At 47.3% G+C, this 21,082-nt stretch overlaps 1 protein-coding gene across 1 annotated transcript; it reads right to left on the reverse strand.

The window, feature by feature from the left end:
- Positions 1–7,780: 7,780 nt before the first annotated feature.
- CCL24 (C-C motif chemokine ligand 24) lies at positions 7,781–18,665 on the reverse strand. Its single transcript, XM_010980748.3, has 4 exons — positions 18,617–18,665; positions 10,071–10,266; positions 9,712–9,829; positions 7,781–8,856 (listed from the first exon to the last, which is right to left on the reverse strand). The coding sequence occupies exons 2-4, from the start codon at positions 10,141–10,143 to the stop codon at positions 8,688–8,690; spliced, it is 360 nt and encodes a 119-aa protein (XP_010979050.1). The 5' UTR covers positions 10,144–10,266; positions 18,617–18,665; the 3' UTR covers positions 7,781–8,687.
- Positions 18,666–21,082: the final 2,417 nt, after the last annotated feature.

A 21,082-nucleotide genomic window follows, 5' to 3' on the forward strand; every position in this document is an offset into this window, starting at 1 on the left:
CAATTCTGAGTCCTGAGAGAAGTTTCCCAGATGACTCTCAGAAAATGGTCATCTGGCAACATCGCGATGGGGCCAGACCGCAGCATCCTGACAAGACATGCAAGTTCCGTAGGGCTGGTCCTTATTCACAGTTAGGAAACCAGGAGAAGAATGCAGAGATTTCCAGGGAAAGCCAGTCACAGGAATTTTTTTCCCCTGGAATCAAGAGATGTAGACGCCAAAAAAGACTTATATGAAAGTGGTTATTATTCATGGCCAAGAAGAAGAGGCAAAGCCAGAGGCGGGACTGGGTAGGAGTTGAGGCAGGGAGGGTGCCTGGAGTCCTCTCACTGCCTTGTTCGGGCTGAGCTTTGGAAGGGTGTGAGTCTGCCCAACCCCCGCGTGGTCAGCAACAGAATAATTTCCCCTGAGGCTTGCCCATGTCCCAGGAGGAATGCTGGGTGGAAAGACCCAGGCACGTAGCATTAGGAGGGCGAAAGCTTCGTGTGTGCTGAAGGGGTTTCCTGGAAATGGACAGGCCTGTAATTCTGGGAAATTAGATAACTACCCTTTTAACAAAGAGATTCTACCAAAGAGAAGGACATAGAATTCTTCAGAACTAATAGCTTTGCAGGGGTGGAGACCTAGATCTGAAGCAGAATTCCTGACTGCAAAGCATTTCCCTTTGCCAAACAAGCCTCTTTCCAATAAACTCTCCCAGCATGTCTGTTCCCAAGAAGGAAACAGGAATGGGAAAGAAGAAAGAGGCTTTGTCTAGGAAGATATGGATTGCTGGAGGACAGCTGTGCAGGGACTCCCTTTGTCATGTGGCTGTCCTCTCAACAGATGGATGGAGCCTTGTTGAACTCAGTAGGAAGGCTGGCTGGTGGGACAGAGGAGAAAAACCCAGGAAAGAGGCAAGGAAAGAGAAGAAGTAGGAAGGAAGGAGAAGGGAGAAGCTGAAGCTCTGAGAAGTTCAAAAATTTTGAGCAATGTAAGACTTTATGATGTGGATTGGAAAAATTAATATTGTTAAAATGACCATACTACCCAAGGCAGTCTACAGGTTCAGTGCAATCCCTACCAAAATACCAAGGACATTTTCCACAGAACTAGAACAAATAATTTTAAAATTTGTTTGGAAACACCAAAGACCTTAAATAGCCAAAACAATCTTGAGAAAAAAAGAACTGAGCTGGAAGAATCATGCTCCCCAACTTCAGACTATACTACAAAGCTACAGTCATCAAAATACAGTGGTGCTGGCACAAAACAGATACATAGATCAATGAAATAGAATTGACAGCCCAGAAATAAACCCACACATGATGGTCAATTAACCTATGAAAAAGGAGGCAGGAATGTACAATGGAGAAAAGACAGTCTCTTCAATAAGTGGTGCTGGGAAAACTGGACAGCTACATGTAAAAGAATGAAATTGGAACACTCTCTAACACCACATATGAAAATAAACTCAAAATGAATCAAGGACCTACATATAAGACCAGAAACAATAAAACTCCCAGAAGAAAACATAGGTGGAAATCTCTGACACAAATCTTAACAATATTTTTTTGGACCTGTCTAAAATTAAAGAAAATTAAAACAAAAGAAAATTAAAACAAAAACAAACTAATTAAACTTAACAGCAACAAATAAAACAAACAAACAAAAAGCAGAACAAAATAAAAACTTTAAAAGCTTTTGCACAGCAAGACACTGACAAAATGAAAAGTCAACACACAGAATGAGAGAAAATATTTGCAAATGATGTGACTGACAAAGGGTTAATATCCAAAATATATAAACAGTCCATACAACTCAACATCAAAAAACAACACAATTTTTAAAATGGGCAGAAGACTTGAACAGACATTTTTCCAAAGAAGACACACAGATGGCAAACAGGACATGAAAAGATGCTCAGCATTATTAATCATCAGAGAAATGAGAATTAAAACCACAATGAGATATCACCTCACACCTGTCAGAATGCGTATCATCAGAAAGACCACAAATAACAAATGTTGGCAAGGATGTGGGGAAAATGGAACCCTTGTACTCTGTTGGTGGAACTGTAAATTGGTGCAGCCACTGTGGAACACAGCATGGAGGTCTCTCAAATAACTGAAAATAGAATCACCACGTGACCCAGAAATTCCACTTCTGAGTATGTATCTGAAAAAAACTAAGACACTAATTTAAAAAGATACATGCACCCCAATATTCATAGCAGCATTACCTATGATTGCCAAGACATGGAAGCAACCTAAGTGCCCATCAACAGATGACTGGATAAGGAAGATGTATATATATGTACAATGGAATACTACTCAGCCATAAAAAGAATGAAAATTTTGCCATTTGCAACAATATGGATAGAGTTGGAGGGTATAATACTCAGCCAAATAAGTCAAACAGAAAGACAAATACTGTATGATATCACTTGTATGTAGAATTTAAAAAATAAAACAGACTAGTGAATATAACAAAAAAGAAACAGACTCACAGATACAGAGAACAAACTGGTTACTGGTGGGGAGAAGGAAAGGGGAAGGGGCCAGACAGGAGTAAGGAGTTAAGAGGTACAAACTACTATGTGTAAAATAAATAAGCTACAAATATATGTTGTACAACACAGGGAATATAGCTAACATTTTGTAATGCCTATAAATGGAATATAACCTTTAAAATTTGTGAGTCACTACGTTGGACACCTGAAACTTATATAGTATTGTACATCAACTATGTGCCAATAAAAAAAAAAGACTTTATGATGCCCCCACCTTTATTTTGCTGCTCTAGCTGCCACCTGGGAGGAGAGGCGACTAAGATCAGAACTCTGCCCGTCAGCTCCCCTTGCCCCCAGCCAAGGGGTCCCAAGTCACTTAACCTAGCTCGGCATTTCCCAGCTGGCCCCCTCCAGCAGGATGAGACCCAAGGCCCCTCTCTACTCTCTAATCTCTTGTTTACCAGAGTGGAAGATGAAGTCTGTCAACCTGGCTGGGCATCACAGTCACCTGGACCACTTTATTTTTTCATTGTGATATAATTGATATATAAAATGGTATTCATTTTAGGTGCACAACATCATGATCTGATACATATGTACATTGCAAAATGGTCACCACAATAAATTAACACCCATCATCACAGATAGCTATAATTATTTTTCTTGTGATGAGAACTTTTAAGATCTATTCTCTTAGCGACTTTCAAATACACAATAAAGTATTGTTAACTATAGCCACCACGCGGTGCATTAGACCCCCAGGACTTAATCACCTTATAATTGGATATTTGTCATTTTTGACCACCTTCACCCATATTGCCCACCCCCACCCCCTGCCTCTGGCAACCACCAGTCAGTTATCTGTACCTAGAAGTCTGGGTTTTTGTTTTTGTTTTATTGTGTTTTAGATTCCACATAAAAGTGAGATCAGACGGCATTTGTCTTTCTCTGACTGACTTCACTTAGCATAAAGCCCTCAAGTTCCATCCACGTTGTCATAAATGGCAAGATTTCATTCCTCTGATGGCTGGACGATATGCCCTTGTGTATGTACACACCAGACTTTCTTCATCCATTCATTGTTAACTGGACACTCAGGTTGCTTCCTTGTCTTGACTATTGTAAATAATGCTGCACGGGGGTGCACATATCTTTTTGAGTTAGTGTTTTCATTTCCTTCTGATAAACACCCAGAAATGGACTTGCTGGATCGTATGGTTGTACTGTTTTAAATTTTTTGCGGCATCTCCATACCATTTTCCACAGTGGCTGCACCAATTTGGGCAACTTCTTCAAGAAGGTAGATTTCTGGGCCCCAGCCCAGCAGAGCCGGAGTCATGACATATGGGGCAGGGCCCAGGAATCTGCAATGTGAAGCCAGAGTCTGATTCGGAAGCCCAGCCAGGATTGAGAACTGCTGTTCCATGGGGCTCCTTCATTCCTTCTCCCGCCCCTTGGGCTCAGGGGCTCGCCTTTGCCCTTTTCCTTTCCCGCCCTTGGGTTAGGATTGTACTTTGTGATACACTGGCCATGGGCCGTGATAGGGCGTTTTAACTCAGTTTTAATGAGTCATATGACAGGTTTTGTCCGAGGTGGGGAGCTCTCCCAAACACAGGCCAACTTTGGCTTAACATGGGCACAAACGAAGCCCTGTCCTTCCCTGACCCCAGCGACTCCCAGCATGCTCTCCATCTCCAGGATGTCTCTCTCCCAAGGCAGCTGGAGAAAGTCTCTGTGTGGCTCAGTGTGTGTGTGTGTGCTCACCTTCTAGAGAAAGGCAGGGCAAAAGTGGGCCAGGACTTCCGGGGGCTAGTTCAGGTGCCCCAGTGGCCAGCACTCCAGTCAGAGCCTCCTTTCTCCAGAGGCATTAATGGCCACCAGAGAAATGAGACAGGAGGAAGCAGAGGGCACAGAACCCCTGGAATGGCCACAGAAGCGTCAGCTGGGTGCCCTGGCCACAGTGAGACCAGCTTTGGCTTCTCTGCCTTCCGGCTAAGCTTGGGCCTGCCCACAGCTAACATTTATTGAGTCTTTCTTGCATACCCAGCATTAAGCTAAGTGCTTCCCATGTAGTAAATGCTGTATGTAGTCCTCCCAGTGGACCCAGGTGATAGATGCTTCTATTATGCTCATTTTACAGATGTGGAAACTGAGGTCAGAGAGTTCACTTTGCTTCCTCCAATGTCACACAGCCAGAAACTGAAGAGGCTAGGATCAAATCCAGATCCAGCTGTCTTCCAAGTCCAAGTCATCTCTCCTTTATTTTTCCTTTTTGGTCATTTAAACAAGTTGACTTGTTTTGCATAATCTCCCAGAAACAAACCCTGAGACAAGAGCTCAGGGGTATGTAGTTTATCTGGAAGAGGCAGAGACACAGGTCAGGAGGGCAGGCGACCAGGAAGGATGTGTTGTTAAGCCAGTTACTGATTGGGTAGCAGGAAAAGTATTGGCAGATAGCAGAGAACACACTCCCCAGAGCTATTTTGACCAAGGGGTTAGGGATCTGGGGCAGTGGTTAGACATCCATTTAAATTTGCCATTGGCTGAGGGTTGCCTGGGGGACTGTTCATTCCCCGGCACTTCTAGCCTAACCCAGCAGAGCCACCTTTGGGATGAAGCCCCCAAGAAAAGAGATGCAGATACTCCTTGCTTTTGGAAGATGTTAGGAGCACGCTGAAGGGTATAGCCCAAGGGAAAAGGGCGAGGGCAATGCATAAAAGCTTCCTTTTAAAACATTTTTTTTAAATTAAAGTATAGTCTGTTTACAATGTTATGTTAATTTCTGGTGTATAGCATAATGTCTCAGTCATACATACACATACATATATTCCTTTTTATATTCTTTTTCATTATAGGTTACTACAAGACATTGAATATAATTCCCTGTGCTATACAGTAGGATCTTGTCTTTACCTATTTTATATATAGTAGTTAGTATCTGCAAATCCTTAACTCCCAATTTATCCCTCCACCTCGTCCTTCCCCATCCCCATAACCATAAGTTTGTTTTCTATGTCTGTGAGTCTCTTTCTGTTTTGTAAATAAGTTCATTTGTACCATTTTTTTTAAGATTCCACATATAAGTGATATCATATGGTATTTTTCTTTCTCTTTCTGGCTTACTTCACTTACTATGACGATCCCAGGTCCATCCATGTTGCTGCAAATGGCATTATTTCATTCTTTTTCGTGGCTGAGTAGTATTCCATTGTGTGTGTGTGCGCGCGCACACGTGTGTGTGTATATATATATATATATACTGCAAGTTCTGTATCTAATCACCTGTCGATGGACACTTAGGTTGCTTCCATGTCTCCATGTCTTGGCTATTGTAAATAGTGCTGCTGTGAATTTTGGGGTGCATGTATCTTTTCGAGTTAGAGTTTCCGCATGCCAGCTTCTGTACACAAGATTTATTACAAAAGGGAGAAATGAACAGAGCAAAAAGTTTAAACACCCCAGAAAGGTAAGAATAAAAATGTAGTTCCTTTCTCCCTGACTGCCAGACTGACTTGCCAAAGGCAACCAACCACCCTTGATAGTTTGTGTCCATCAAGTTGCTAACCATATGTGTATATCTTTGTGCACAAATAGGGTCACACAGTATATGCCCTTATGCACCTTGCTTTTTTTCACTTAAATGTATATCTCGGCCGAATCCCCTATGAATGGACTATTCTGTTGTTGCCAGTTTTCTATGACTAAGGATAGAGCTGCATGCATCCTCATATACGCACCTCTGTGCAAGAGTGTCGGACACATTCCTGCACGCAGAATTGCTGGGTCAATGGTAGTTGTGTTTAGCATTTCAACATATGCTCCCAGATGGTCCTCCAAAGAGGTTGGCCCAGGAGACACACCTGCCAGTGGTAGGACAGAGGGTCAGCTCTCGCCTCCTCGCCACCACCTGCTTCAATCCTTCCGTGGCTCCGGCTGCAGCTGTACCAGATTATGCACCTTCCCTGACGAGAACAAGCAAAGCTAGTTTATTCTGAGCCTGCTCTCACAAAGGAGACAGACACATCACTTGCGTTTGGCAGAGACCTAGGCTGGCGGGGGAGTGGGAAGGCTTCATAGAGGACCAGAGGGAAGCCCCAGGTATGTCTTGATTGGAGCCTGTTGGCCAGGGATGCTGGAGGCGGGGTAAATAGAAGCAAACATCTTATGTAGTTGGTTCGGGAGTACATTAGACTTTCTCTGGTTGGTCCCGAGTTGGAAAGGGGGGGAAATTAGGAAGCTGGCAGTCACTGACCAGTCTCATGATGATGCTAGGCTGGTTGCTACAAAGGTTGTGGGTCACAGTTCTGTTGTCATCTGTGGTCTGACCAATGTCCGTTTGTAGTTCAGACTCTTGTCCCTGAATGCGCCACCTCTTCCCTCCTTAGAAAAACGCTCTTCTTTCCAGAGTGAAACCTCAATCCCAGTTCAGACGCCAGCTCTCTGTTGAGAATTTCTGCAGGCTCCTCCCCCCATCCTCTGCCTTGTTAGCACTGCCCTAGATTCTGCTTTGTATCCCAGGTAATGTTAATAGTCTATGCAGACTCTGTACCTGCAGGCTTGTTTTGAACCAAGGAAGGTTGCCCTGCCCCCACCTACAGGAAGACCGCCCAGGAGGCTGGAGGGGGTGGGTCTCACACTACCTCCCAGAGGTTGGAGCGCTAATTCTCCTCGGCTTGACAACACACTCTTATTGGCTGCCTTCCTTCCCTTGTATTTCCCCCCATCCTCCTACTGTTATGCCCTATACCTCCCAAATAAAATATTTGACCCCAAAATCTTTGTTTCGAGGACAGCTTCTAGGGAAAACCCAAAGTTGAAAAGTCTCATTCTCTCCATTTTATAGATAAGGGAAACTGAGGCTTGGAGAGGTTAAGTGACATATTTTAAGGCCATGCAGCTTATCCATGAGGAGTGGTGTTAAACCCATGCTGCTCTTAATTTATGAGTGTATTATTTTTCTCCCTAATTCTTTGAAGCCAGAGACCATCTTTTATCATTTACTAACCTCTTGATGCCAAAACAGCTCCTTGTGCAATCATGGGTTCTGTCAAAATTTTTTAGAAATTTAATTGACTCCAGCTATGCCTGTATGTCTTTCAAAGCTCATAACAGGACTCCCAGGAGCAGGCCAGGACCCTCATCCCCTCCCAGCCTCGGACCGGCAACTTGGGGTGATGTCCCTGGCGCACACTCCACTGTTCACACCCTGACTCTGCTGCCCAAGAGAGGCGAGAACAGGCAAGACAAGACCACCTTCAAAGGAGAAATCACATTTTATTTGGATTGTGATTTGATAACAGCAGGTGTGTTTGCCTACACTTTTGACATGCAAATCATATCGTATCTCCTGCCTAGAAAAAAAAGAATGCTGGGATCCCCTCCCCCTCAGCCCCGACCCCATCTTCCCCTCACCAAAATGTGGTGAGAGACCAGCCCTAAAGGCAGAGTGGATCTTTGTCTCCAAAGCAGCGTGGTGCAAGCCATGCCAAGAAACAGGACATCTCCTGAAACCTGTATCTTCACAGAGGAGCTCAGCTCCTCAGGCTGATCCCTCATCCTGGCACTCCAGGTCCATTGCATGACAAAGCCAATAAGTTCCTGAAAAATTTATTCATCACATTCCATGAGAGGTGTGCAGGGAGGGCAGGACTTAGCAGCGAAAGGCTTTTGCTGGGTTTTTATTCACATGGGAGGCTGCATGTGGGACAGACCAGGAGCATCCCTACCGTGATGGACAGCTAAGGCCACCCGTCCCCCAGACAGACAGACAGACAGACAGACAGATAGACGGCCCACAGGCCCCACTGCAAGACCAGAGGGCCCACAGGAGCCAGCTGCAGGCCAGGGTACAAGCAGAGTGTGTCTGCAGGCCGGGCCTCATGCACGTGGGCTCTGATGGAACCTGGAGAAGGGCCAGCTCCAGCTTGGGGAGGATGAAGGGTCACCATGGCCCTCCTGTTGGGACCTTCTCCCCCGGCTCAGGGAAGGCAAGAGGCACGGGGTGCTTGGAGCCATGGCTCGGCCCCCAGGAGCAGGCCTCCCCCGTCTTGGGTTTTTAATAGACTAGACACACCCCCTGAGAATGATGCTAAGAAACAGGAACTACTGCCTACTGCTGCTGGCTCAGCAGGCCTTAGGTAGCCTGCCGAGGAGGCCAGGCCCAGGCCCAGGCGCAGGGCAGGGGGCCAGGCGGTGGTCAGATGGAGGTGCCATTGGCAGGATGCCTCTGGACGAGGACTTTGGTCCCCATCACCCTCGACCTCGTGGAGTCTTTCTTCCGCTTGGCGTCCAAGTTCTTCACGTACCTCTGGACCCACGGCTGCCTGGGGTCACCACAGAACTTCAGGCCCTTCTTGGTGGTGAAGCTGTGGAGGAGTGACACATGAGGCCTGGCAGGGGAATTCAGGTCACTTCACTTTATGAGGAGGTCGCATGGAAGCCCAGAGGACAAGCTGCTAACTCAGCCTCCCGTCAAGGTCCTGACGCAATATCTTCTCTCTGTTCATCTCCATCCCTCATGCTCCTGTTCAATAACCTTCCTATCAGATGGGGGAGGCCCAGCGCTGCCTTTGAGTAACACTGGGTCCAAGGGGAGAGACACTATCTCTCGCCACAAAGAAGAAGATGCATTGAAATCCCCCAAGAACAAAGGCAGATGCCACCAGTTCACACACTTTGCAAGAAAGTGTGACCAATAAGGATGCCAGAGCTGGCCGGGGCAATGAGATGCCCTTTTCCAAGCCAGCTCTAAGTGGCGGGTGCCAGGCTGCGGAGCTGGGTCTGGTGCCAGTGGAGAAAATTACTAACAATACTAAGATCACACTTTTGTGGCATGCCACTGTTTACAGAGTGAGATTGCCCTTGCTGCCTCGTAACTCTGAAGTTACTTGGAGTCCTGAGTGACCTTGAGTAGGTCCCCTTTCTGACCTCAGTTTCCCCCTATAAAATGGGGATAATCCATCCGAGCTCATAGAATGGCTGAGAAGGTTAGTTCAGGGAATGTTATATGCCCTGAATAGCACCTTGTATATATTTGGTGCTCAATAAATACATGATCATCGACTCTGAATCCTGTTCCTAGTCTTGTGGGTAAAGAATCTAAGGCTCAAAGAGGTGAAGTGATTTCCCCAGGATCACAGAGCTGGGTCCTTGGTGACCCCGGAGGCTCCTCTCTCCCTGCCCCGCCCCCATCGGGTGGCCAAGGAGAAGCAGTTACTCACATCACTCCTGCCTTGGGGCAGATGCTCCCGTTGGACAGCTGGTAGCTTTCCACTCGGCTCTCGGGAATTTTTTTAGAAATGAAGGTTATGCAGCAGGAAGAAGGTATGGTCACGGAACCTAAAAGACCAGAGAGAGAAGAGCTGCCTCCTTTCCCAGTCTGCCTTGGACTCTGGACTATAACATGGAGCCCGCCTCCCCCACCAAACACCTCCAGTCCAGCCACTGGGCTGCCCCCTTCTCAGCATTCCCCTCCAGACCCAGGCTGGTGGGTCCTCCACCCTCTGCTGTGCCATCCCTGCCATGCCCCTGGGATGGCCGTCCTGCCCGAGAGACCCAGGGTGGGGGGTGGGGGTCGTACCTGCAGGGGACATGCAGTAGGCACACAGTACCAGGAGCAGGAGGCTGGCTGCGATGGTCACTGGGCCTGCCATGTCCTGGAGGGTGGAGGAGGCAGCTCAGGGCTCAAGGCTGGGATGCAGGAGGAGAGGGCCTGGGACAAGAGGCCTGGTTGCCTGCAGAGCACTCCGGCTACCCTCTGTCCTTGATCAGGGCAGCTAGAAGGAAGTGTGTGCTTATATAGACTCTCCTCTTTGGAAAGCCTTCCCCTCCCCCCCTTGAAAGTCCTAGAAGCCTCTGCGATCTGTAAAGAGGAAATTGTTGCCCAGCTGAGTCAGGGGTTATCTTGGGCACTCTAAGAAATTGGGAAGAGAGCCTTGCCCCACCAGGGCCAAGTGCAAAAGCACTGGATGTGAAGTGAAATCAAAAGGCTGATGGGGATCCTGGCGGGGCCGCACATTCCCTTTGAGACCCTGGGTAAGTCACTCACCTCTCTGAGCCTCAGTTTCTTCAGTTGAAAATGGGTAAAGTCAGCAGATGCTGTCACTGTCCATCCCTATCCCCCGAGACCCCTTTCCCATGATCAAGCACACCAGCTTTTGGTGACCTTGTGCTCCAGCCCCCAAGCTGCTGAAGTCACCTAGCCTGCAGGTTTGAGGAAAGTGGGAAATGCCCAGAAACTGACATCCTCCAGGAAGCCAACCAGTGTCTACAGGAGGGGCACAGACTCCGGGTCCTGCGTGACTTACACTGCTTCTGAGTTCCCAGCAGAGTCCCACCACTTTCCCTCCACGAGGCGAGACTTGGCTGACCCCTCCCAATCGGGGTCCTGCTGGTTTCCTCTGCAAGCTGGTTTCCTCTGCAAGCAGTGTCCAGTAGAACACTGGACCATGAATCCTCATCTCTGGGTCTCCTTTGAGGACCCCAACCTGATACAAGAGGTGTGCGTTGGGGGGTGGGGGACATAGGAAGGACTGGCCAGTTCTGCTGGGAGGAGAGTAGGGGATGCACTTGTGGAGAGTGTGAGGTTGGCTGTGCTGAGGTTTGGTGGATGAAAGGCAGTGGGGACCATGCTGGGCTTGATACGGAGTGGGACATGACACCCACCTCACTCTGCCCCCCATTCCAGGGTCCCAGCCTGAGACCCCCTGTTTAGAGACTCTTGTCCCTGCTCCTTCCATTCCCACACCCTCTCCCAGTCCCCTCCATTCCACCTCTCTAGCCTCTCTGCTCTGGCCTCCGGGAACACACCCATGTGGCAGCACCATGGCCCCCATCGCCTGGATGATGATGACCAGCTGTGTGTCTGTGTCTCCCACTGGACCATGAGCACCTTAGTCTCATTTCTGTGCCCACCAAGCCCCAAGCAGATGGCCAGTATTTCTGGAATAAATATATAATGGACAAACTCTGAGTCACTCTCTTCTGGATCAGAGACTCCTATGTGATCTCTGTCCAGCATGACGGGGGTCAGCATGTACACAGGGGAGCCAGGAGGCAGGTCCTCTGATGGGGACAAGACTGAAGTTAGGGAGGCCAGCAGTAACAACCCTCACCTGGCAGAGTTTGGGGAGTATTAAATGAGAGCCCTTGACTTATGCAAGGGCTTCCCATAATTCCATTTTATGACATCCCCTTCTAAACGTTGCTCCTCAGCAGTTTGGAGGGGGATAGCCTGTTGTTTGTCTGGGTTTTATGGCTCAGTGGGCGCTGGGAGGAGTGGCAGGAGAAGGAAGTGGAGATGAAGAGGCAGAGGCAGCACACAGAAGGGTGAGGGCAGGGCTGAGCAGGGTGGAAAGACCTCCCACGCTTTCCACATGATGCAAGCAGAGTGGGATGGCAGAAGGTCATCGGATGGGAGGTTTGGGGTGGGTACCTCACCCTGATTAGTAACACTGTTTAAGGGCTTTCCCAAGATGCTTTTTAAAAACACACCGGGTCTTGATGCTCTCTCCAGGAAAGTAGGTAAGGCAGGGATGGTCAACCCATTTTACAAAAGGAAAAATTGAAATCTACAAAAGGTAAGTGACTAGATACCATCATGGAACATTTATCCCGGCTCCCCAAATGGGAACCTGCCCCTTCCCTCTTGAAGGGGGGAATCCAACAGCCAGAGCGATTATCCAGAGTAAGAGTGGGAGAAGTAGGGGTTCCAGGAAAGCAGAATAGAAAGGAGTAACTAGAAAAAGAGAATGAGGGGCAGGAGGGCAAGACCGTGGGCACAGGCAAAGACTTGGGGAAGGGAGGGGAGAGGAGAGGAGAGAAGGGGGGCGCTGTGAAGCATCTGGAACCCCCCGACCCCCGGCTCTAGCTCAGATCCGGCCCCTTGCCCAGCTGGTCGTGCTTTCTCTATCTGAGAAGTGGGGTTTTGGCCAGATCTGCGTTTCCCCAAGTGTGGCAGTCACACCACCACCTGTGACACAAGACTGAGGGTTTGTCATTGTCATGTAAGTCTGTCTTGTTGTGGTTTCCCTCTATAATAAGGGGTTTTAGAGTTATGACAGTGATAAAAAAAAAAGAGCTGAAAAAACAAGTAAATTAAGCAAATCATGAAACACATGGTGAACACACACATGACAAACTTTGACACTGGTCCAAGAATATCTAAAGTCTGGGAAGCCTGGATGAGGTCCCCTCTGAGGGCCTTTTCCCTCCATGTTCTGTACACCAATGAAGCCGGCCCTGGAGAGGAGGGGGAGGGGCAGAACTGTGCCTGGCGGCGAGCAGCCAGGGGGTGTCAGATGATGGCATGTAAGATGCCTTTTGTGAGTAGCCTTTTATAAACTCTTCATTGACCTAGAGGCATTAAAAATTTTACAAAAATATTGGCTTATTTACTAAAGAGATAGTTCAGTAAAGTATACCTGTTAGTTTTCAGCAAACAAAAGGTGGTCATTTTTGCTTTGTTGTTTTTATTAGAATTTGTTTACAAGCTGACTAAGGAATCCATAGGCTCTTCTGTGCCTTTTAACACAGCATGGCATTTACTCTAATCTTTACAATAATGACCTGTAGAGTAGATAGTATTCGTTTCATCATACAGAGAGGTGAAGTGTCTTGTTCATGGTCACATGGTCCCTGACTACATCTCCAATTTGCAGCTGAAATCTGAGCCACTATACAGGTGTTAGAACTATGGGGGAAGTGAGGGAGAGAAAGGCTAAGAAAGAGAGGGAAAATGGACAAGCTGATCCTAAAATTCATATGGAAATGCAGAATTGCCAAAACCGTCTTGAAAAAGAAAGATGAAGTTGGAGGACTTGATTTAAGACTTCTGATTTCAAAACTTACTGCACACTGCCTTAATCAAGACAGTATGGTGCTGGCTTGAGGACAGGCATGTAAATCAATGGAACAGAGTTGAGAGTCCAGAAACAAACCCTTACACTTATCGTCAATTGATTTTTGATCAAAAATCTAAATGTAAGAGTTAAAACAATAAAACTCTTAGAAGGAAACATAGGTGTAAATCTTCATGACCTTGGATTAAGTAACAGTGTCTTTGCTGTGACAACAAAAACACAAGTGAGCAAAGGAAAAATAGATAAATTGGACTTCTTTAAAATTAAAAACTTTTAATAAAAAAGTAAATAAAAATTGTAACTGTATTTCAATTAAAAATAAATGTTTTTTAAATAAATATATAAATACAATTAAAAACTTTTGTGAATCAAAGGATGCTACCAAGAAAGTGAAAAGTGAACCCACATAATAGGAGAAAATATTTAGAAATCATCTGGTCATTCTAGTGTCCAGAATGTATGAAAAAGCCTGCAATACAAAGACAAATAACCCAATTTAAAAATAAGCAAAAAATGTAGCTAGACATTTCTCCAAAGAAGACACACAAATGGCCCATAAACACATGGAAAGATGCTCAACATCACTAGTTAACAGGGAAACGCAAATCAAAACCACAATGAGCCATCCCTTCGCACCCACCAGGAAGGCTGTGAAGAAAAAACAACAGAAAATAAGAAGTGTTGGCAAGGAGACGGGAACCCTCATATATTTTTGATTGGAATGTAAGATGGTGTAACCACTATGGAGAAGTTCGGCAGTTCCTCAAAAACTTCAACATAGAGTTATTATATGACCCAATAATTTCACTCCAAAGTATATACCCCAGAATACTGAAAACATATGTTCCCTCAAAAATTTGCTCATGAATGTTCATGGCAGCATTATTCATAGTAGCCAGAAAGTGAAAACAACTTAATGTCCATCAATTGATGAGTGGATAAACAAAGGTGGTATATCTATACAATGGAATTTTATTCAGCCACAAAAAAGCAATGAAGTACTGATATATGCATTATACTAAATGACAGAAGTCAGACACAAAAGGCCAGACATTGTATGATTCCATTTATAAGAAATGTTCAGAATAGACAAATCCATAGAGACTTAATGCAGATAAATGGTTGCCAGGGACCTCAGAGGAGAAGGTGAGGAGAGGCGGGGTTTCTCTTGGGGGTGATGAAAATGTTCTAGAATTCGATAGTACTACGGGCTGAACAAATTGTGAGTGTACCACTCACATGTATGCTTGAAAGGGGTTAAAATGATGAATTTTATGTATGTGGATTTTTATCTCAATGAAAAAGTAAAGAAAAAAAGAGAAGAAGCTGAGGAAACATTCAAAATGTTCCTTCAAATGGTGGGGCCTTGTTGGCTTTATGAAGGCCTCGCCAGGTTCAAAGACCTCATCTGCCTCCCTTACGCAGCCCGCCTTCAACCAGCGGTCTGACTTATCAGATTGGAAACTGAGAGGGCGCAGGCCGGCAGAGGGCAGGGCTTTCCCCCGTCCTCCCCTACCCTGGGCACACTTCCTGGCAGGAAAGAAAGCTTCCTTCAGTGGGCCCCGTGGTGGCGTCCTTAGAGGGTAGAAGCTTGAGGGCCCCCTTCTCTCTCTCTTTTTCTTCCTCGGGACCCTCCTTAGTCCCCTGTGCCTCCCTCCTTACACCCTCTGTCCCTTCTTATATCAAAACCTACTCAGCAGAAAGGCAATAAAAGGCCCTCCTTCCCTCTACACATAAGTGACTGATAACAGCTTAAAATAAGAGGTTTTTTGTATTCTAGGCCTCTGTACACGAGGACAGTTGGAGCCAGGCTTCTCCCTCTTGGAGGATGGCGTTGAAAATATGCAACCCAAGGATGCTGAATTGAAAGCAGAGGTGTCTGTGTATCTGTCATTTTAGAGGCAGTGATACACCAGTAGCAGTGAGCATTCCTAGCAAAGACATTTCTCCTTGGAGAAATCAAGGATTCCAATTCTAGGGCAAAGAAAGTAGAACCAGGAACATCTGTTTGGTGCCACAGAGTGGGAAGGTGTTCAGGGAATCATGGGGATGTGTCAAAAGGACCTAGGAGCCAGCTCTCAGGAGCTCATACTTGCCAAATCTGGGGCAGTTGGACCAGGAACAGTTGATAGTGATGTACTGAATGAAATAAGAATCAATCAATCAACAAACAAAGTAAGTTTTGGGTTGAATTTTGTCTTCCCCACAAAATGAATATTGGAGTTCTGACCCCCAGTACCTTAGAATGTGACCTTATTTGGAGATAGTGTCTTTGAAGAGATAATCAGAATAAAATGAATTCATTAGGGCAGGCCCTAATGTCCTTATAAAAAGGGGAGATTTGGACACAGAGACAGACATACAGAGGGAAGATGATGTGAAGACACAGAGAAGATGGTCATTTACAAACCAAAGAGAGAGGCCTGGAACAGATCCTTCCCTCAGAGCCCTCAGGAGGAACCAACCCTGCTGACACCTTAATCCCAGACTTCTAGTGTCCAGAACTGACTGTAAGCAAGTAAATTTCTGTTGCTTAAACTCCTCAGTTCATGGTACTTTGTTGAGGCAGCCCTAGCAAACTAGGGAGAGAAGAGAAAGCTTTCCCCTGCAGTAGGATGCCAACCACGAAATACAGAAGAAGTGATGGAGTTAGAAAATCCTACATGGATGCTAAAATTAGTGCATGAAAATGTGATGAGAAATGGGATATTTACATAGTCTCAAAGTATCTCCCCACAAATCACTGGTTAATTACAAAGAGAAAATTAGTAACTCGATAGTGAAGAAATAAAGAACGGAGGACACACAACATTGTAAAATGATTAGAAATCAATAAAAAATGTTCAAAAAAAAAAAAGAGTGGAGGACAAATTTCTTAAAACCCTTTTGTGTCTTCCTCTGGAGATTGGGGATTAGGGAGTTAAGGAGAAAGTCAGCTATGGCACACTGGAACGTTCTACTCCTAGACCTGCTAAAACCTACGTATGAACTTGAATAAGTCACTTACTTCTTCCAAGCTTCAATTTCCTCATCTATGAAATGAGTGGGAAGTGGGGGTGACATGGTCATGAGACTCCAAGGAAGTTATGGATATGAGAGCTTTCAGTCAACTTCAAAGCATGGTGCCCCTGCAAGCCCACCATCCAACAGCAATAAGAGCCTTAAACTAGAGGAATGAAGCCCATTTCAGGCATTAGACAGCAGAGGAGAAAATATATGCAGTCACTGGGGTCTTTCTTGGGCCCCTAAAGTTGGACTTCAAGGCAGTCTGGCCCTGCTGGCTCTTGAGTGGACTTTAAAGAAGAAGGAAAATGACTTGGAAGACAGGACCAACAATACTGGAGTTGTCCTTTTCTTGGGGCCTCGGGGCTGGGTGACAGATGGCTGTTTCAAGATCCTTCCTAGGGTAGAAGAAGTGGATGTGTTTTAAGGGGTTGAAAAAATTCTCTCTCCTGGCCCTACAAGCCTGATACAGATCATTGACAATTATCCTCTTAAATACTCCCCCTTTGTTAAAATGCAAAGGTGTTTCTTGATAGGAATAACAAATCCTTGTGTAAACCCACTAATAAATCTTAATAATCACCCACCCACCCAGCCACCCACTCACCGAACACTGCTGTCCGCCAGGGGCCCTGCTCGTCCCGGGCACACCAGCGGGGAGCTAAGCACAGGGGCTGCCCTCTGGGAACGCACACTGCCCCGTGAGAGACAAAGGCAGTTCGGACACAAGCGGAAGGGGCCCAGATGAAGGAGGTATCCCTGGGCCACACTGGAGAGCAGAAGACGTCAGAGAAAATGTCCTAGGAGAGATGCCTCCAGAGCTGAGTAAGGCTGACCAGGGGGCTGAGGGGCAGGAGGGTGGGGAAGAGTGCAGACCTGGTAAAGAGAGGAGTGTTCCAGGCCCTGGAGGCCACGGGTGTGAGGTCAAGGAGGAGGGGGTGACCTGGTCAGGTCTGGAGTTTTACAGAAATCACTCTGGTTGCAGGTAACCAGAGTGGAGAGACAGTTGTGAGGCCGGGGTGGGGACTCAGGAGGGAGAGGTGGTGGCAGTGAGGGTAGAAAGAAGGGGAAGGATTTGAGAACTACTCAGAAAGTGGACTCCTCAGGATTTGGTGTCCTGCGGGTTGAGGAAGGAGAAGGTGGCGACCAGGGTAACATGCAGGTTTCAGACTTGGGTGTGTGTGTGGGGGAGTGGGACATTCATGGAAGAGGACCCACCAGCAGAAGCAGGTCTAGGTGAAAGCTCTGTGAGGCTGTTGGGTTCAGAGTCCTGGGGGGTTGAGAAGAGCCTTCTATTATGTGTCAGGCAGGGCGTGAGGGATAGATCTGGACATCCGATAGACTATGCGAGCAAGAAGGCCCTTAAGGGGTCTCACCTATCCTGACATTTTGCAGATGGGAACTGGAGGCCCACAGAGTTTGTGCAGATCCAAAAGCCCCCCACCCCCAGCCCCTACCCCAGCCCCTCACAGTGCAGCCATGGGAAGAGCACAGCCCTGGAGGCAGACCATCCCAGGTTCAAGCTCTGCCCCTGGTGGCTCCCTTGGTGGCTCCAGGCCAAGTGTCTAACTTTTCTGAAGCTCAGAGAATTTGCTGGAAAAGAGGGTGTGAAAGTTTACTTCCCAGGATTGGGGAGGGGGTTCTTGAGCCTCAGTGATGGACTCCATTCAGGACCTGCCTTCTGTGACTTGACAAATCACCACCAGACCAGACCAGACCAGCATCCCTTCGGCTATTTCCTTAAAGCCCCACTTGACTCTTCTGAACTTTTACCTGATCCTCTTATTATTCCCATCTCACAGGTGAGGAAACTGAGGCTCAGGGAGGTTAAATGACTTGCTTAAGCCCCAAAGCCATGATGCAGCAGGGCCAGTCCCACATCTTCCTTGTAAAGAACTGTGGCACCAGGGGGTCCACTCTGTTGCGTGGTGCCAATGCCGACACTCTGAGTCTTCAGTACCTCTCAATCCACCCCTTCCCTGTTGACCCTCACTGACACCACCTCTGTCAGTCTCCATCAGCTCCCTCCTGGATTCCTGCCTCAGTTTCCTAACTAAAGGTGGGTGAAGATAGAGAGTCTGGGGTCCAGGGACAAGAGAGATGGTGGCAGGAGCCAGGAGGATGGATGGGCACCGGGGTGGAGAGCACAGGAGATTCCTGAGAGCAGGCTGGGGGGGGGGGGTCACTGCTACCCATGGTACCCTCCCTCCACCCCCGCCAAACACACACGCAGTCCCAAAGGGTGGTTTTGGGAGCCACTTACTTGAAGGTGACAAAGTGACAGCTGCAGCACCAAGTGTAGAAATGTTTCCCCTCACTTACCAGGTCTGGGAGAGAGGGAGGAGGGGAGGGGCCTCCTGGGCAGTGGGGGGAGCCTCCTGCATTATTTCATGATTGCTTGGCTTGAAAATTCAGGAGCCCAAAGTTCATAAGGACCTTTGAGATGTTGGCTTCCTGACATCAGGCAGACCTTGACAGGTGCAAATGTGCAGGGTGGGGGGCCATTGACAGGATGGACTTCTACCCGCACACTCTCAGCCTGGTCCTGGAAGGGATGTGGCCCCAGGCAGGGCAAGCGGGGGACAGATGGCAGCTAGGAAGTGCCTTGCTCTTTGTCTCTTGATAGGAGGGCTTCTAAGAGCTCAACTTAACGGAAACAGGAGCAGGGATTGCGGCATTGCTAACCAGCTGGCCCAGCCTGCCTGGTGAACCGAGACAGCTGTAAAGCAAAGGGAACTAGGGATCCCTCATATGTCTCAGTGTCATTGCTACCTTCTAGTTGTTGGAGGCCCAAGGGGAACAGAAGCAGGGATCAAGATGTAAAGCTCAAAGAAGACAGACGTTGGTGGTGGACAAAGCCATCCAGAAACAGATCTGCCCACCATGGGTGAGAATGAGACCCCCAGCTAGGGGGCCACGCAAGTGCCTCTTGGCAGAGCTCCAAGTAGGAAATTCAGGCTTTGGATGCGGAAGTGCCATTCAGCTCCAGGGTTCTGAGGTCTGAGGAAGGACCCATTTCTGACTCAATGCTCTTTGAACTCAGGGTCCACATGGAAAGACAAACACATAAACAAACAATTACACTATGGTTCGATAAGGCATAGGGAGCAGAGAGATTAAGAGCCTGAGCTTTAGAAGCAGTTAGGTCTGGGTTCAGATCCTGCCTCTCTCAGGCTCAGTTTTATCGTCTATGAAGTGGGAATGAATTTGCTTCCCAGGGGTGTTATGGGGAGAGAGTGAACCGCTCACTGTACATAATGTCCCTGGCATGGTGCCTGGTCTGCAATAAAGGTTAACAAAGGGGAGTCGTTGCTAGTGCCAAACACCTGCTGGGCACAAAGTTACAAAGGTTTCTGGGAACGCAAAGGGAGACACAGCTCTGCGTGCCAGATGGGGAAGTTTCAGACAAGGAAGCAGCAGGAGCTTTAGTGAGACAAGGGGTCAACGGCATTCCAGGCCAACTGGAAGCCTGCTGAGTAACTGAATTGGCTGAATTCCAGCAAGTGATGGGAAGAGGTGAGGCTGGGATGCTGGGGACAGAGGTTACACACACACCTCATGCATCCTGTCCCCAAGGCAACTAATGTATAATTCTTACTGTCCAGGGAAGTCACCATGGTACTCCTCCCCATATCTAATAGTGTCCCTAATTTTGTTGATTGTACCTGTTTAACAACTCCTGGACCCGTCTGTTCCTTCTCGGCCCCTTCCTGGTGCCTCCCAACTTGCTTCCCTCCAATCTGTTCTGCACACAGATGCAAGAATGCTTCTCCTAGAATGCAAACCAGCCCTGGTCACTCCCCTGCCTAAAATTCTTCACTAAGACCCCATCACCAACAACTAAACTTCATCCACTCCATCATCTCCATAATTTTTACCATTTCTGCCCACCACCCAATGTATCATACATTTAATGGATTTTAAAACTTTGACTTCATCAAAAAAATATCCATGAAGTCACAGGTTTAATGGACCAGCTGTATTTTTTCCAATACACATTGAAACAAATCCACAAGTATTGAAGTAGAACAGAGTGGGGAGGGATAGCTTGGTGGTAGAGCGCGTGCTTAGCATGCATGAGGTTCTGGGTTCAATTCCCAGTACTTCCCTTAAAAAAAAAAAATGAATAAATAAACCTAATTACTCCCCCCCAATAAGCAAGCAAACAAACAAAAAGTAGACCAGGAGTGAGAGTGTGTGTGTGTGTGTGTGTGTGTGTGTGTAATCAGTCTGTAGTAAAAACTATCCATGCTCTGCCTGTATACCTTTGTCCTTGTCACAGGGCATGCCGGTCTGGTTTCTGTCTGCCACCACGTGGCTGGCTCTGCCACTGGGGCCAGGCTGACCTGCTGGGGAGGGGGACTCAGGAACTCCACACAGAAGTGGCTAATATCAACACCAGTGATTATCAGCAATACCTTGGCAGGTCTTTGGCTGACAGACAGGTACGGTGGGACCAGTGATGTGCTGGTAAATGTTTAACTGGCTCTGAGGGGAAAGCTCTGACTTCAGTGTTTGCTGATTCCTATGATGTAAAATACATTCCTAACATGGCTGATTCCAAGCTCTCGACCTGGTGTCCCTGAAAGTGGAGTTGGGGAGACATGCTGCCCCTGGTCGGGGGTGAGCTGACTTCGGCATACCACTGGGTGGGACTCGGGAGGAGGACTTAAGGGGCTCATGGTCCTTAAGTTCTGAGAGATGCAAGGAGGAGAAACATTGGTGTTGA

This window comes from Camelus dromedarius, chromosome 24, assembly GCF_036321535.1.
Source record: "Camelus dromedarius isolate mCamDro1 chromosome 24, mCamDro1.pat, whole genome shotgun sequence".
In the NCBI taxonomy this organism is placed as follows: domain Eukaryota; kingdom Metazoa; phylum Chordata; class Mammalia; order Artiodactyla; family Camelidae; genus Camelus; species Camelus dromedarius.